Genomic DNA, 14,296 nt, shown 5'->3' with positions numbered 1-14,296 from the left:
CTTTAAACCCCCAGCTGTAGATCTGAGGTTTGGTACAGTGGTGTCTAGTTCCACCGCTAGCATACTGGGATGCAGCTGTGGGAAGAAACATGGCCACCCTCTCCCTCAGTTCAAAGAGCTCTACAGCTGTCTCAGCACACATTAAACTGTGTTCTGTTTTTTTGTCTATTTTCCCATTAGAGTGTGGCTCTTTCTGATGTGCCCATTATTTGTCCAGCTTTCACTCACATTTCTCTTCATAGCTTTATTTCCTGCCTGTCTCTTTTTTTCCCCCAAAGGTATTTCATCTATATACATATTTCAGAACATTATCCCCTCTCATCCCACCTTAAAAACTGCTAGAGGTGTCTGTGGAGTAAAACATCCCTTGCACTCTAGGCCAAAGTATAAACATTTTATTTTAGTACCGATACCAATATCTATTGGCAAATAGCTAATATCTGTCAGGGCTCTACTTTTACCTTCTTTTTGGTTAGCCTATACGTGAGAATGACAAGAAATCTTAAGATCTTAAGAGTTAAAGATGTTTGCTTGAAATGGTAAAGTGGGGATCACGGCTCTGTAGTTATACCAGTGAAAGCTCCTTCAAATACAAGCCAACATGATTTTATTGTACGTCTTTCTTCTCATGTTTCAAAGTCATGCATTCACAGCACGGCTAGGCAGATTTGTGCACAACACATGACAGAGCCCTGCTTTTCATTAGAAAACATGAAAAACAAAATGCGTCTGTATTTTATTGCTGTCATTCTGCTGCGTCTGTCTGTTTGGACTAGCTGGAGGTGGACCACATGAACAAGGCGGGAGGGAGGATGGGAGAGGATGGAGTTATCAATCACAGCCGGGGCGCCACAGGAGGGAGGTGACAGCCGGTCCATTGACAGGTTCGCCTTTGAAGGGCTCTCGTGTCACGTGTGTGTGTGTGTGCGCATGTGTGTGTGTGTGCGTATTGTATTGTGTTTGCCTCAGGTGGTGGGGGGCCGACACAAAGACCAGGCCATTAAAAGATAAGGGGGAACTGAAACCTAACCCTGCCTCCGTCAATCACTCCCCCCGTCTCCCTACATACACAAACGCTTCTTCTCACAATGGAGGGAAAAGAACGCCAAAAATAAAACAGGGTGACAAGGCAGAGGGAGGAGTAAATGCAGATTGAGTAGAAATAGGAGCAGATAAAGTAAGTCTGCCGGCTAAAACGCTGTTTTCATGAGATAAACAGTGACAAAAAAAATGTAAGAACTCCAAAACTTGACTATATCCATAGATGAGAAAAGTTTCAGGCAACGGGTTATTTAGGGCAACAACGATGTCTAAACAGCTGTCTGTCATAAAGCTGCAGGATAAATATGGGAAATATTTGTCATATCTAATCAGCAACTTTTGCTGACAATGTCAGAGACAACAAAACTGTCATGACACCTTCCTGCCACAAGAGGGCTCAGAGGACCGCCTCGCTTAAAAAGGGTAAGGGGGGGCTCTCAGCAGGTCTCCCTCACTTTTTATTTGGTGTGGTGGAAAAGGAGGAAGGCAAGAGTGATGATGAGGTAGAATATGAAAGAAAGAAAGAAAGAAAGAAAGAAAGGTTCACTTCTAATAGCGACTGGCAGCGAGAAATGAAAAGAACGACAAACAGAATAAGAGAGACAATAAAGAGCCAAACGGAAAAAAAATAGAGCACACAGACAGAGGCAGGAGGCAGGCAGCCGGAGACTGTTCATTCGCACGTGAGCGGGAAGGAGAGGGAGGGGGAAAGGAGGTGGGTCTAGATGACATCATGTGTTGCTATAGCCCAGCTGAGGCCTGCCAGGAAGATTTTTAACAGACAATATCTGCAGGAGCAGGCCCTGAGAAGGCGAGGAGGCGGGGGTGGGGTGGGAGATAGACAGCGAGAGGAGGCCAGCCAGAGGATAGGATAAGACAGCAGAAAGTTTAACCCTTTCAAAGCTTTGCTGACTCACAAAAGAAAGGAAAAGAAAGAGACGCAGGGGAAGGCAGAAAATCCAGCCCTACATGCAAGATTATTGTGTTTGACAGGCACAGAATTATTTACTTATTTACTTACTTTTTTTGTAAATCGGTGTGTTCTAGTTAGTCCATAAAAATGTGTGTGTGTGCATTTGGGTGATACAGAGATTTGGTCATCTTGTGTGTTTTCTGATGTTTATGGCTGTTCAAAATAAAGACAGTGCTGAATGTCTGATACGCCGCGTACAAACGTATCCATCAAATGTTCCTGTGATGCAATGACAACTGGTGGGTTAAATCCTATTCTGAACTCTAAACGGTCTCCTTTGCTGGAGTGATTTATGATGCAACCACCAGAACACCTTAAAAGTGAGGCATAAATCTGATTTAAGTCTTCAATTTCTTCTCACTTGCAAAGCAACGCAATCCAGGCAGGGCAGGCTGATTTTTAAGCAGTTGAAGAAAGGTCACAATAGCCCAGCACCAACAACGTACACAGTTTACTAACCGGCTCATAGGATGCCCTGATTAATGCAACATGGGCATTTAAATAAATAGTGGAGGAATGACCATATTCAGTATTCAGAATTGAAAATTGCATTCATCAAACTCAATGCCCTACCCAAGTTTATTATCCATGCTGCACAGTGTGGCTTGCAGTAGTTGGTGCCTTCAGGGAGGTTAATTGAAGACTGCGGACAAACTAAATAAGAGTCTTCTTCCAAACATTGCAGTCAGTCCTGCTGCTTTTTTTTTTATTAAAATGGATCAAATCATATTGTTTTTTTAAACTGTGTATACAAGCTGCTATTAAATTAGTGAGAATGACCATGAATTGAATTATGATCATGTTTTACCCCTTTTTTTTTTTTTTAGATTAAATACACACAACCACAGAGTTTGTTTTAATGCTACAAAAATCACTTAACCTTTTCTATGGCTTAGCCTGAACTGTCACCATTGGTAATGTGTCTAAATTTGTGTGTCTTTTGAACACACATGGTTAACACACAACTTCATGATAATTGGAGGGAGAGCGAAAAAGAAAAACCAAAACTAATCCTTCCAAATGATTGGAGCCATGTTGTCAAGGGCAAAATCAGTCTGTCTGACACAGGAGAAGAGAGAGAGTGAAGCATGAAAATTGGTTAAAAAAGAAAAAAGAAGAAGACAGTGAGGATTGCTGAATAAGAGCACATGAGGAAAACCAAAACACACCGTGCGATAGAAGCAAAAGAATAACACTGGGTGCCAGCAGTGTGCGAAACGGAGCGAGGGAGAGAGCAGAGGAAGAACAGCAGAACAAAGGCCGGTGGGTAAGTGAGGCTGAAGTTTGTCTTGGCAGGCAGTCACTCTCATTGAAATTCCTTGTTGGGTTTGCTGGACAATTCCAGCCACTTTAAAACCTGAAGCACATGTCTGTGTTTACACCAGCAGCAGCACGGTGCAACAACAAGAAAACACCACCACGAAATAAAGGCTGGCATTTCAAATATGGCGGGTTAAAGACGAAGCAGGAGCGAAAGAGGAAAGCCGATCAAATGCGGAGCCTCAGCAGTCACCTGCCTTTAATTAGCCAGCGTGGCCAGAGGAATGGCACTTATCAAGCTGAAGACATCTCCAGCCTCCCCTTTTCCTGTTTTTCCCTCTTTCACTTTGTGGGGTTCCTTGAAACCTGCTAAGTGCCATGGAGAGGCAGGCAGGATTTCACAGCCCCTAGCCAGCACTACTAAATATAGCTGCAGTCGCAGCAGGCCAAAACACAATCATTACTCTCCCAGACACAATGGATGGAGGAGAAGGGAGGCAAAGAGAGAAGAAGAGAGGAGGAGAGGAGCAGAGGAGGAATTAAAAGTGTGAAAAATAATAAGATCTGTAAGAAAAGAACAAAGTAGAAAGGAGGTAATGTAAAGAAAGCACTGCAAATACTCCACAATACATCAGAAGGTAGGCAAGCACGACACAGGAGCAGTTAGGAGAAACCACAGAGAGGAAGATTTAAAAAAGATGGAAGATGAGTAAATAAAAATGGGAATCTCTGGAACTGTTTTCACCCTTTTCCATCTCCTTTCAGCCTATCACAGCTCTGACACGATACTGAAAGACCAGCGCTGGGCACTTCTGGCCACACAATACCTGCTTGCGCAGGTCCTCTGAAGTTCTCCTCAGTGGCAGCCCGTTGGCTGAACCTCTACTGTTGGCCATGGCCTGCAGCTCCCTTGCGTGCTCCCGCGCCTCTGCCCGCTCGCTGCGTTCTCTCAGGAGGGGCGGAGGTGGAGGTGGAGGGGGTGGCAGCGGCGGGGCAGGCGCATCCCTGCCGTGAGCGCCGCCCTTGGGCCTCGGACTCTCCCTGGTCCCTGCTTTACTGTGGCTGTGAAAAACTGGAAGAAGGGAGGAAGTGACAAAGATGAAACACGAGGATCAGGTGTTTTGCTTTTGCAATTCTTAATAATAAAAAAAATAAATTAAAAAAAAATTGCTGCCTGCCAACATCTATGTTTTCGTATGCTTCAAAGAAAATCAAGAGTGAGTGAGGAGAGAAGAAACAGTTCTGTGCTTTCCAGAGTCTGGAGTAGAAGTTTGTAGTCTGCGGAAGCCAAAAGCAAACAAACAAATTAAATAATTAAGCTACTGCAGAGACTGGAAAGTTCCAAAAAGACATACTTCATATATATATATATATATATATATATGTATATGTATAGGACATATAGTATGCTTTTCAGGCTAAAATCTGCCTGTGCCAAAAAGCAGAATGGGTTTTACCCATTTGGGACTAAACCACAACGACCACATAGAAAACTACACAAACATTTGAGGTGACAGGCTTTTGGCAAACATATACGCCCCAATCAGTGAAATATGCATGATTTAAGGTGGCCATGAAAACACCTTTGTGCTACGTGTCAATGAATCTGTTCAAAATAGACTTCGACTACATAAACCACCCCCGAGATGATGCTAAGCGAGCCCAACAGGAGAGCGGCAATCAACATACATTGAATGGCTCTCTCTTCAGCTTTTATGAGGCTCAATTTTAAAGTTTTACAGAGTCTTAAAATCAGCTGCAGCGTGAACACGCACACAGCACAGTATGAGTTTATTCTGAAAGGTGCGTCATTGTTAGTTGGTACGTGGATGTCATTTTTTTTTGTTTATTTTAGCAGCAGTTCGTGTTGATGTGTGCGAGTGTGTGCATGCTTGCTGCATTGCACGTGGGGTTCGATGAAAAATGGGAGAAATTCTGACATTTTGAGAAGTGAGCTAAGCAAGAAACGGAGCCCAATAAAAGCTGTTTAATTTAGCTATGTCAACATGGCACATGGCCCAGAGAGAGAGAGGGAGACAGAAATGAAGGGATTGCGCCCTGATGAATGGCCTACAATCTCAGGCCTTTCCTGTTTCTACCTCCCAGAATAAAACCTCTCTCTGCGTCGCCATTTCTATTTTCCCATTTCCCTCACCCCCGCCTCCCTGTGAGCCCATATAACTGTCCTCCTGCTGGAGATTGGCCCAAGCTGCATATTAAAGTGTCACGTTTGACACAAATCTTAATACCACAAAATGTACCGAGGTGTGAGCGTGTGTGTTTTTTTCCTCCACGAGCTTAAACACTCTTAACCAAAGCAGCGACCAGGTCATCGTTGACTGCGCGCTCACACCTACTTGTGTACACTAAATGCCCGTTGCAGTGTCTTTAACCCCCCTCCCCCCCCCCCTCTTACCCCTTATCTATTTATTTAGCATATCACAGTGAAGGCGCCGAGGTGCTTTGCAAACAGTGTTTGTATATGAGATAAGAATAAGCTGTCCTCCTGCACAGAACAAGCCTGGGTTTGTTCAAACAGGTTACACTACCCCACCGTGTGTGCTACTTATACACATGGGTAGCATACACACTATAGTTTATGTTTAAAACTGCAGCTACAGATGTTTTTCTAAAAGGATGAGGGGGAAGTACGCATAGATAGGAGAATGCCAGGGGCCGGCACTGCTTGGGAGTGAGTGACGCAAAGGCAGCAAGAGTTTAACGTTTAGCAAATCAACTAACCTCTCTCTCCCTCTTTCTTTTAATCCTACAAGTCTCTCCCGTAGTCTCTCTCCTCTTTCACATTCCACTTGAGAGGATGACCGGGTTGGGGGGGGCTGAGCAAAGTGTTCACCTTCCAAATCCTTTCTAGCGGTAATTTTACAGACTTAGAAGGGAGTGAAAGTCAGGGATGGTGGAAATGTGAAACTAGATACAAAGCCCTTTATGGGGGGGATTTTATATCTGAAAAGTATATGAGACTAATGGTTTGTAGGGGAAAAATAAAATAAATAAAAGGACGAGATTGATGTGAAAAAGAATGGGGGTCAGAACATGCGTTAAAAACCAAATAAATAAAGTAACAGGGACAGTAGAAATATTCTGGATTCTTTTAAATCTGCTTTGCTGTGCTGCAAGTCTATTTATAACCAGACTGCTGAAATTGTGTCATGCTTTGTTTCAGTTTGCTAAAACTGGAAAAAAACATATAAGAAAGCCACTTGTTAATTTGCAGATTTCTATGTAACATTTCTGCAGCGTTTTGCACAACTCTGTATGTGTATTCATCCAAATGTCTATTTGCCCCAAGGGGCATGCTGTAACTGTGCTGCGTATGTGTATCAAGGGCCCTGGCCAGCTGTTGCAGTTTGTGCATAAACACCTTGTTAGGGCTTAGTAAGCTAAGTGTTAATTGGGGTGGAAAGAGTTGATGCGCCGCTCCACTATCCCCATGTGACTGCGCCTCCCCCTCCTCCTCTGCAGTTCAAAACAGCAGTGCTTAGGAAATCGCTCACATGCGCACATGGGCAGAGGGACGCACACAAACATACTCTGACATGAACTGTAAAAATCAGGCTCTTTGTCGCACGACTCATTCTGTGCTCCTACATTAACTCGATGCTTTTCCATGCTTTCCATTTCTCCGTACATATTAAACCCATCCCTACCCTGGAGTGCCCCATCTTTTCCTCCTCTTCCCTCAGTTGCATCTCGTAGCACCACTTTTATTTTTCTGTGTTCTCTCCTCCATTAACTCCTCTCACCGGGGTCTCCGAGGCACGTTACACCGACAGAAAACATTCTCCCTTCGTTCAGCGTGTGAAGACGAGGGAGATGCGCTTTTGGTAATACAAAAAATACACGGCGCGCTTCGTTCCAAACTCTGACGCCGTCCTTACCGTGCCCATTAAGCGGCTGCCTGGCGGGAAGCTTGCCCTTGCGGGGTGTCGAGTGGCAGGAGGAAGAAGCCGAGGCTTGGCTGCTGCTTCCTGCAGAGTGTACGCCACCTCCATTCCTCACCTCCTCCTCCTCCTCTTCGTCATCTTCCTCCAGGTCCTCCTCCTCCTGGGAGCTTCCGAAGTAGGCCATATTACTGGGCAAGGCAGAAGAACCTGAGTGCAGAGAGGAGGTGGTTAGTAGGGGGAGGAGCAAGGAAATAATTACAACTTAAAAATAATATTTTTTTAAAAAAAGAAGGAAAAAAAAAAAACAAAAAAAAAAAACCACCTCTCAACTGGAAGTTTAGTCTATTGCCAGTCTGCTGTCCTATTTCAACACAATACGCATTAGGGAGCCCCAGGTGCATTTTAATCTCAGACGTTATAAAGGGAATCAACATCAGCACGTAAGTGGTGAAATATTATAGCAAAAATAGAAGTTGCTCAGGGGTTTAAGAATAATGGGGCTTTTCATCTGTTATTATCCCAGTTGGTGGCCTATTGATGCTTTGTAAACCGCTCTGCACACAGCAGTGCCATTGTTGCCGACAGTCAAGTGGAGAAATGCACAAACACAATTAAGGAAATGTATAGCACAATGTCAGAATGATGACAGAATGACAGGATATATGCATATATCATATATACCCCCCCCCGGTACGTTCCCAATAGTTTATTGGATATTGTACCATCAGCTTCATTTATAGAACTGTCATTGTCAGTGGGTTAGCTGACCATTGTCTTGTAAACTTCTCAATGGGCCAAAGAGTTTGACAACAGCCGCTGTGGTTCTAGCAATATCAGTAGCAATGCATTCATGCACTGTCACGCGGTGCTAAGGGAGAGGGAGAGAGATGACTAGCAACTATTTTATTGATAGCTGGAAGCGCTGCAAGTACGCAACGAGCCGTCTTTCCACAGAGGCTCTTGATGGTGACAGTTTTATTGAGAAATATATAATGTACATATCTAACTCTGGTTTCTAAAGTAACTCTTCCACAAAGCGCTGCTCCCTTGCTCTCTCTCTAGCTGCTGAACTAATCCCAAATCTGTCGCGTTCACTCTTCCAAACAGGATTACTGTCAATCTCCAACTCTACTGGAGAAGAAAACCAACTTTCTCGTTTTCTTTTTACTTTTCCTGTCACACTCAATCACTTTCATTGACATCTGAGAAATCTAACTCGGTACGGTGTTTGGCAGTGGGTTGCCTATAACATTACCTCCGTTAGCTCGACGCAGACATACAATCGCTCTCACAAAAAGGTCATAAAGCCCAGAGCTATGTTGTTAAATCTCATAATGTTGTACTCGTAAATCAGCGTGCAAAAACAGCTGGGCCGGTCATGCACATGCAGGAATAAAGAACGGGAAGGGAAGCATGCAGAGCACAACGGCAGTGATGTCTACGAATATAGAGCCGCAGTAGGAAATCGCTCAATGCCTCGAACTGATTCTAGAAAAAGAAAACAAAAAAGCTGGGCCACGAATACAAAAATCTAAAAATGAGTAATAGATTATGAGTTTTCCACCTATCGCTGCAGGTACCCTCGGCAGACATGTTTGGGTGAGTCTGTACACAATCCGTCTGTCGTCCCGGCATATCACCACATCACTTGGTGCATTTAAATTTTCGTTCTGAAGATGGGATTGAGTTTAAGAACAACAACACGAGGACATGGTGGCAGAGGTGAGAAATCGAGCTAAAGAAACTGAATGCTAAAGCATCTTATCGGCTTTCGCTGGAAGGTTGGGTTTTTGCAAGAAACAAATGATTTTCTCCCAAGGACTCTCACTGCATGGACTGTAAAAATCGGTACTGACCAATACTACAGATCAAGTACAACTCTGGATCCCAGAGCGGACAATAAACAGCCCATTGTTTATTGTAATAAACCCCTGAGAAGTAAGTGAAGGAAACCGACCGCTCCCGTGTGCAAAACGCTTGTGTATGCAACATGCATGAGTGACCTTGGGCACACTTAACATTTTTTTTAACTTATACAATTAGGATAATAATGTAATAATAATGTAATTCTAAAACTACATGGTTACGATTGTCGATTTGTGCTTAACGGGAATGTGTGATCGTGCCACATTCTCACAGCTTTAATTAAATCTGGCTGCGATCGGGAAACCATGGATTTTTACAAAGTTGTTGGTCGTTTATGACTAAATCGATTACATAGCATGAGCGACCACTGTGGGTTTATTACCCTTTTCAGGGGTTTCAATGTTTAACGGGCAATTAATGAACAGTAATGTGTGATTATACACCCATTAAAATAATCTTAATCCTCTGAAAAATAGGCTGAATTCAAATAGCCTGCCTTAAACTGTGGGCCTACTTAAATTTACATAGTGGATCTAAATTTATCCAAGCACATTATTTAATTAGCTCACTTGTTTTTCGAGAATATATTTAATATATGTAAGACCATTTTACATCTTATGAATGTAATACATTCAGTGGATGAATTAGGTGTTATACTTTCTGGACAAGCTATAATTTAGCAGGAAAATTACACTTGTAATTCATAAAGTGTTAAAAGGCCGGATAAAATGTTTTAGTGAGTGACAGTAATGCAATCATGTGTTGGTGATATGTAGAGTACTGTGCAAAAGACTTGAACCATCCTTCATTTCTCTGTATTTTGAGAGGGAAAAGGTGAAAAAGGTGCAATAATGTATAATAATTTAAGCTTTCTTGTAATTTCCTGAAGTAGTCTTCAGGAATAGTTCTCCAGGATCAAGGACATTCAAAGCTCTTCTTTGGATGTTGGCTGCCTTTCAGTCTATTCTGATCCCACACTGCTTCAAAAACAGTGAGGTTCAGGCTCTGGGGAGGCCAATCCATGACTGATAGTGTTTCTATCAATGTCACGCTAATAAATGAAGCCATTACCAATCAAACGCTTTGCAGATGGTATTGCATGGTGGATCAAAATCTGATGGCACTTTTCTGTGTTCAGAATTCCATCAGTTTTGACAAGACCCCCAACATCACTGGCTGAAATGCAGACCAAAACCATGACAGTAGATTGGGGTGGGGGGGGGGGGGGGGGGGGGGAGAGATATTCAGCAAAGACCTGACACAGGACCTGAGAGATGCATCTGATATCTCAAGTTCACCCAATTTCTTAAGGATGTTAATTTCAGAAGCTGTTCATCTGCTGTAGACAGTTTTTTTCTTTTGTTCTCCACTTGCCAGGTTTTCAGCCTTAAGAGCTCTTAAGGAGTCACCTTGCAGGTGCAAAAGTACTATTTGATGCTCGTCAAACTGAGGTTTTTTTGTAGATTCAAGTACAAAAAATTGGAGCAAATGGTGTGTTTTTGCGACAGGCTGCTAGTAACAAAGAGCCGAATGATAAGTGGTTCTTTGTTAAGCCGTCTGAGTTTTGGACAGCACTGTATCAATTTTTTTTTTCTGTTTCTGCTCAATCGAACTCCGTTTCTGGTGCAATTTTTGTTACATTTCTGTGCTATTTTGTCCTTTGACATTGTATTCTTACCTTTTTATATTATTGTAGGTACTTCATGCTTTGGCTGCTCTAACATAAGAACTTCCCAGCTTTTGAGATAAATAAAATACTTCTCATCTGATCTGTGAAAAGTGTCCCACAAAGTGATTTACTTCACAGCTGCCTGGATACATTCAACATTTGTGTGTGTAGGTGAGATTACAGTCACCCTTTAAATGATATCCTGACTAAGGCTAGGCTTTTCTAATAACTGCTACATCCTGAAGAACTCAACTTTATGTAACCATCACCTCAGAGTAAATGGCATGCTTTAGAAAAAGAATCCTTAGGAAGATTGCTGTAAACCAACAACTTACACTGGCACAGATTTGATGGCTTCCTTTTCGCTTTGGAGAACAAAAAGAAGCAGACTCGCTGAAATCATTATCCTAATTTTCCGACTTCCTTTTCTGAAGCGTGTACTACATCTTTAAACATAGATTAATTTTTGTTTTAAAGTGCAGTGACTATTATTGGCTGGTGAGAGGACATGTGGTTAGCACATGTCACGTTACAGTTATTTTGAAAACTCGGTTTAAATAGCACACACATATCAAAGCTTTCCAAACACAAACTAAAGCCTGGTAATAATAAATCTTGTTGTGCTTTGGATCGTACTTTTTACACTCTCTGCCAGTTTCTAATTATCCCCTTAGAGAGCGAAAGAGAGAGGGAGAGAGAGAGAGGGAGAGAGGGAGGGGAAAAAAGTGTGTAGTGGCAGCAGATTCCCTGAAAATTGTTGTTTCATCTGCTCTGTTTAACTTCATACAGAGGTCTGACAGAAGTAACTGTTCTACATAGTTTAATACAGTCTTTGCATTCAGCCATAAAGTAATGCTGCATTTCAACATCAGCTCACACACTCCAAAAGAACTAACATAAGAAGCTAAGACAACACAGGTTCAGTGAGTGTTTATGTTGTGGTTTTGAGCATGTGAAGCAGAATGCAGACAATTATGGGAAAATTACAGTGGCACTTTTTCCTGCTACACGTTTTCTGGCTTGTAACCGTGGATCTGACCTCCGCATGCACAAACCAACAAGATCCAAAAAGCACCAACATATGTCCCTAGTGCCCCCCCATAAACACACACGCCAACAAACGCAGAGCATGCACACCTCGTTTATCTTGGCGACAGAGCAAACGCTCGTCTCGTAGACCAAACAAACACTCTAAGGCGGTACGCACACCGGCCCAATCAGCTTCTAATGACTTGCTTCATTAACTAAATGGCTGTAATTTACTGCCCTAAGCAGGGGTCAGCAGGCCAACGGCAACAGACCACAGGGGCACCTAAGGGCAAAGATGGGGGTGGGCGCTTGTTTTTGGATTCCAGGCAAATGGAGATGAACCGGTGAACATGTACAAACACTTATCTTTATGTGAACCGATTTAATGGGTAAGATAATTGTTAGGACTAGCTATTTAGCTTGTATATTAAAAAAATAAAACAAAACAAAAAATAATGTCCGATTGGTACAACTGAACAGCTGCGAGCTGCTTGTTTTTCTGTGCGTTTAATTGTGAAAGAGCCTAAGAGTTCAACACAAATTATTTAGTCTTTATATTTTTAATGAAACAAAGGCTAAAAAAAATTGTTTTGTAATTTGCTGTGGTGATGTGCTGGGAAAGAGGAAGAGAAATGCCACAAATGATAAAATAGTGACTGAAGGCAAGGTTCAGACAAGCAAGTGGATGTCACAACAGCACATGGGCCTAGAGATCCGTCAGTAATTTTGGCAACCTCTGGTCACTAGAGAAAAATCCGTATTCTAGTCCTAGTTGGTGGGTGTGGTTGCTAGGGGTTGTTAGCCGTCGCTCGATGAAATCTGTTGAAATGATGATTTTGCACCAAATCCCTTTTAACAGTTGTTTTTGTCACAAGCAGATCTGCAGTAGTTGCCCATAGTTTCCATGGAAGATGCATGCAAGCTTTAGTGAAACAAACTGGAAACAGAACATTTGTCTTCAAATTTAAAGTTGAGCTTCACCACTGCAACCAACACATTTCACCGATTCACGCAATCGCCTGCCAGCAACCCACCAGAAACCGCTTGCAACCGGTTGGGGAATGCACATTTCTTGCCCACCGACTGGTGGTTGAGAGATGGTCAATGACAGATCTCTAGGCCTGTGTGAATGAGGGCCCAGTATATTCAAGATCCCCACAATAACACTGTCTGGGATTTTGGAGAGCAGCAGAGGGAGGGACAATTACACAGACGGAGCCTGCCAAACATATTTAGTGATCCAATACTGACCACTGGCATGACCACAGCAGTGGCAACAATACTTCTGGAGCAGATACCAGACATTTACAGCCCTCATCCATCAGTGCCCTAAAACTGTACAGACACACTCACACATGCACACAAGGTGGAGAAAACACAGCTCATTCTTTCCCCAAGATCTCCAACAGGGCATGTGCCCAATCCCACAATTACACCAGCTTTTCATCCACCTCATTCCGGCCGCAGACAAATCATAATTAGGCCTGAAAGAGTCTATTAGGATTGTCATTTTTAACGGGGCTCTTGGGTGGGGGGGCATAATTATAAACCCTCCATTCTCTGGCTACCCTTCTTTTGTCCCCTCAACTGGAATTGAAACAATGAGGACAATTTAAATAGTCAATCAGGAGGGTTTAGCTGCCGTGGGGACATGTGGTTGTGCTGACTTAGTTGTAAGTGCTCGATGTGTGTTCAGGAAGTATGAACGCTGTTTTGAAGGGAAGGTAGGAAGAGGAGGTAAACACGGGTCCTCCGGTGAGGAGAAGTTACAACAGCTGAGCTGTGCCAAAACTCTTCATCGTTCTCTTAGAGGGGAAAAGGGATTAGGGATTACATTTCCAATTGACATTCCTTTATGTCAGCTAAACCATTAACTCCACAAACAGCGGCTCTGCTTTTAGAAGAGAAAAGCAGACTCCGTGAGTGTTGCATGAGGAACTCCTCCACAGAGTCATTACTGAAAAGAAAATCACAAATGTATACACACACATATCGTTCCAGGCCTTAAATCAAAACAGCAATCATACATTTGGAGGAGAGAAAAGTGCATTATCCCTGAAGGAAACACAGCTGTCACAGCAGCAATGCACTTAAGAAACACACGAGTAGCTGTCAGACTTGTCGAATGAGTGAAAGCAGTGAAAATGTGTTTCTAGTTTGGCAAACAATTTCTGGCAATAAAAGACGAAAAAAACCAACACACACACAGACATTATTAATTCTAACAATCTAGCCACAAAGATAAAGATCCTTTAAATCCAATAAAGTGCCTTTATTAGAACTAGCTGGGTTTTTAAAAAAAAACAAAACAGATGTGAACAACTCCTCGGTTGGTTTTGGTTCACATGTCTAATCACAAATGGGGATTCTGAGGTCTTTGGTTTACTAGGTCAGAGCTGGGAGGTTATGTAAGCAGAGTGGAGGGATTGGCCTCACTGAACCTGAGGAGAGGCACCACACTGGGGCTGGCAGGCAGAGGAGAAAGCCCACAGGGCAAAGAGCTAAGCACTGTTGTAGCGTTCACACGCGCACACAGGCACAGGAAATTACAAA

General features: G+C 42.9%; 1 protein-coding gene across 4 annotated transcripts in view; it reads right to left on the bottom strand.

Moving 5' to 3' along the window:
- The window catches only part of jarid2b (jumonji and AT-rich interaction domain containing 2b), a 105,314-nt gene that overhangs the window by 15,621 nt on the left and 75,397 nt on the right, over window positions 1-14,296 (bottom strand). For all 4 annotated transcript variants that reach the window (XM_085147587.1, XM_085147583.1, XM_085147584.1 and 1 more), the window contains 2 exons: window positions 7,174-7,386; window positions 4,102-4,346 (listed from right to left, as the gene is read on the bottom strand). In XM_085147587.1, the coding sequence (XP_085003713.1) occupies window positions 4,102-4,346; window positions 7,174-7,386 (458 nt within the window). The remainder of the gene's footprint in view (window positions 1-4,101; window positions 4,347-7,173; window positions 7,387-14,296) is intronic.

This window comes from Neolamprologus multifasciatus, chromosome 22, assembly GCF_963576455.1.
Source record: "Neolamprologus multifasciatus chromosome 22, fNeoMul1.2, whole genome shotgun sequence".
Classification (NCBI taxonomy): Eukaryota; Metazoa; Chordata; class Actinopteri; order Cichliformes; family Cichlidae; genus Neolamprologus; species Neolamprologus multifasciatus.
The sequence above is the reverse complement of the archived record's forward strand: the minus strand, read 5'-3'. Positions and strand labels throughout refer to the sequence as shown.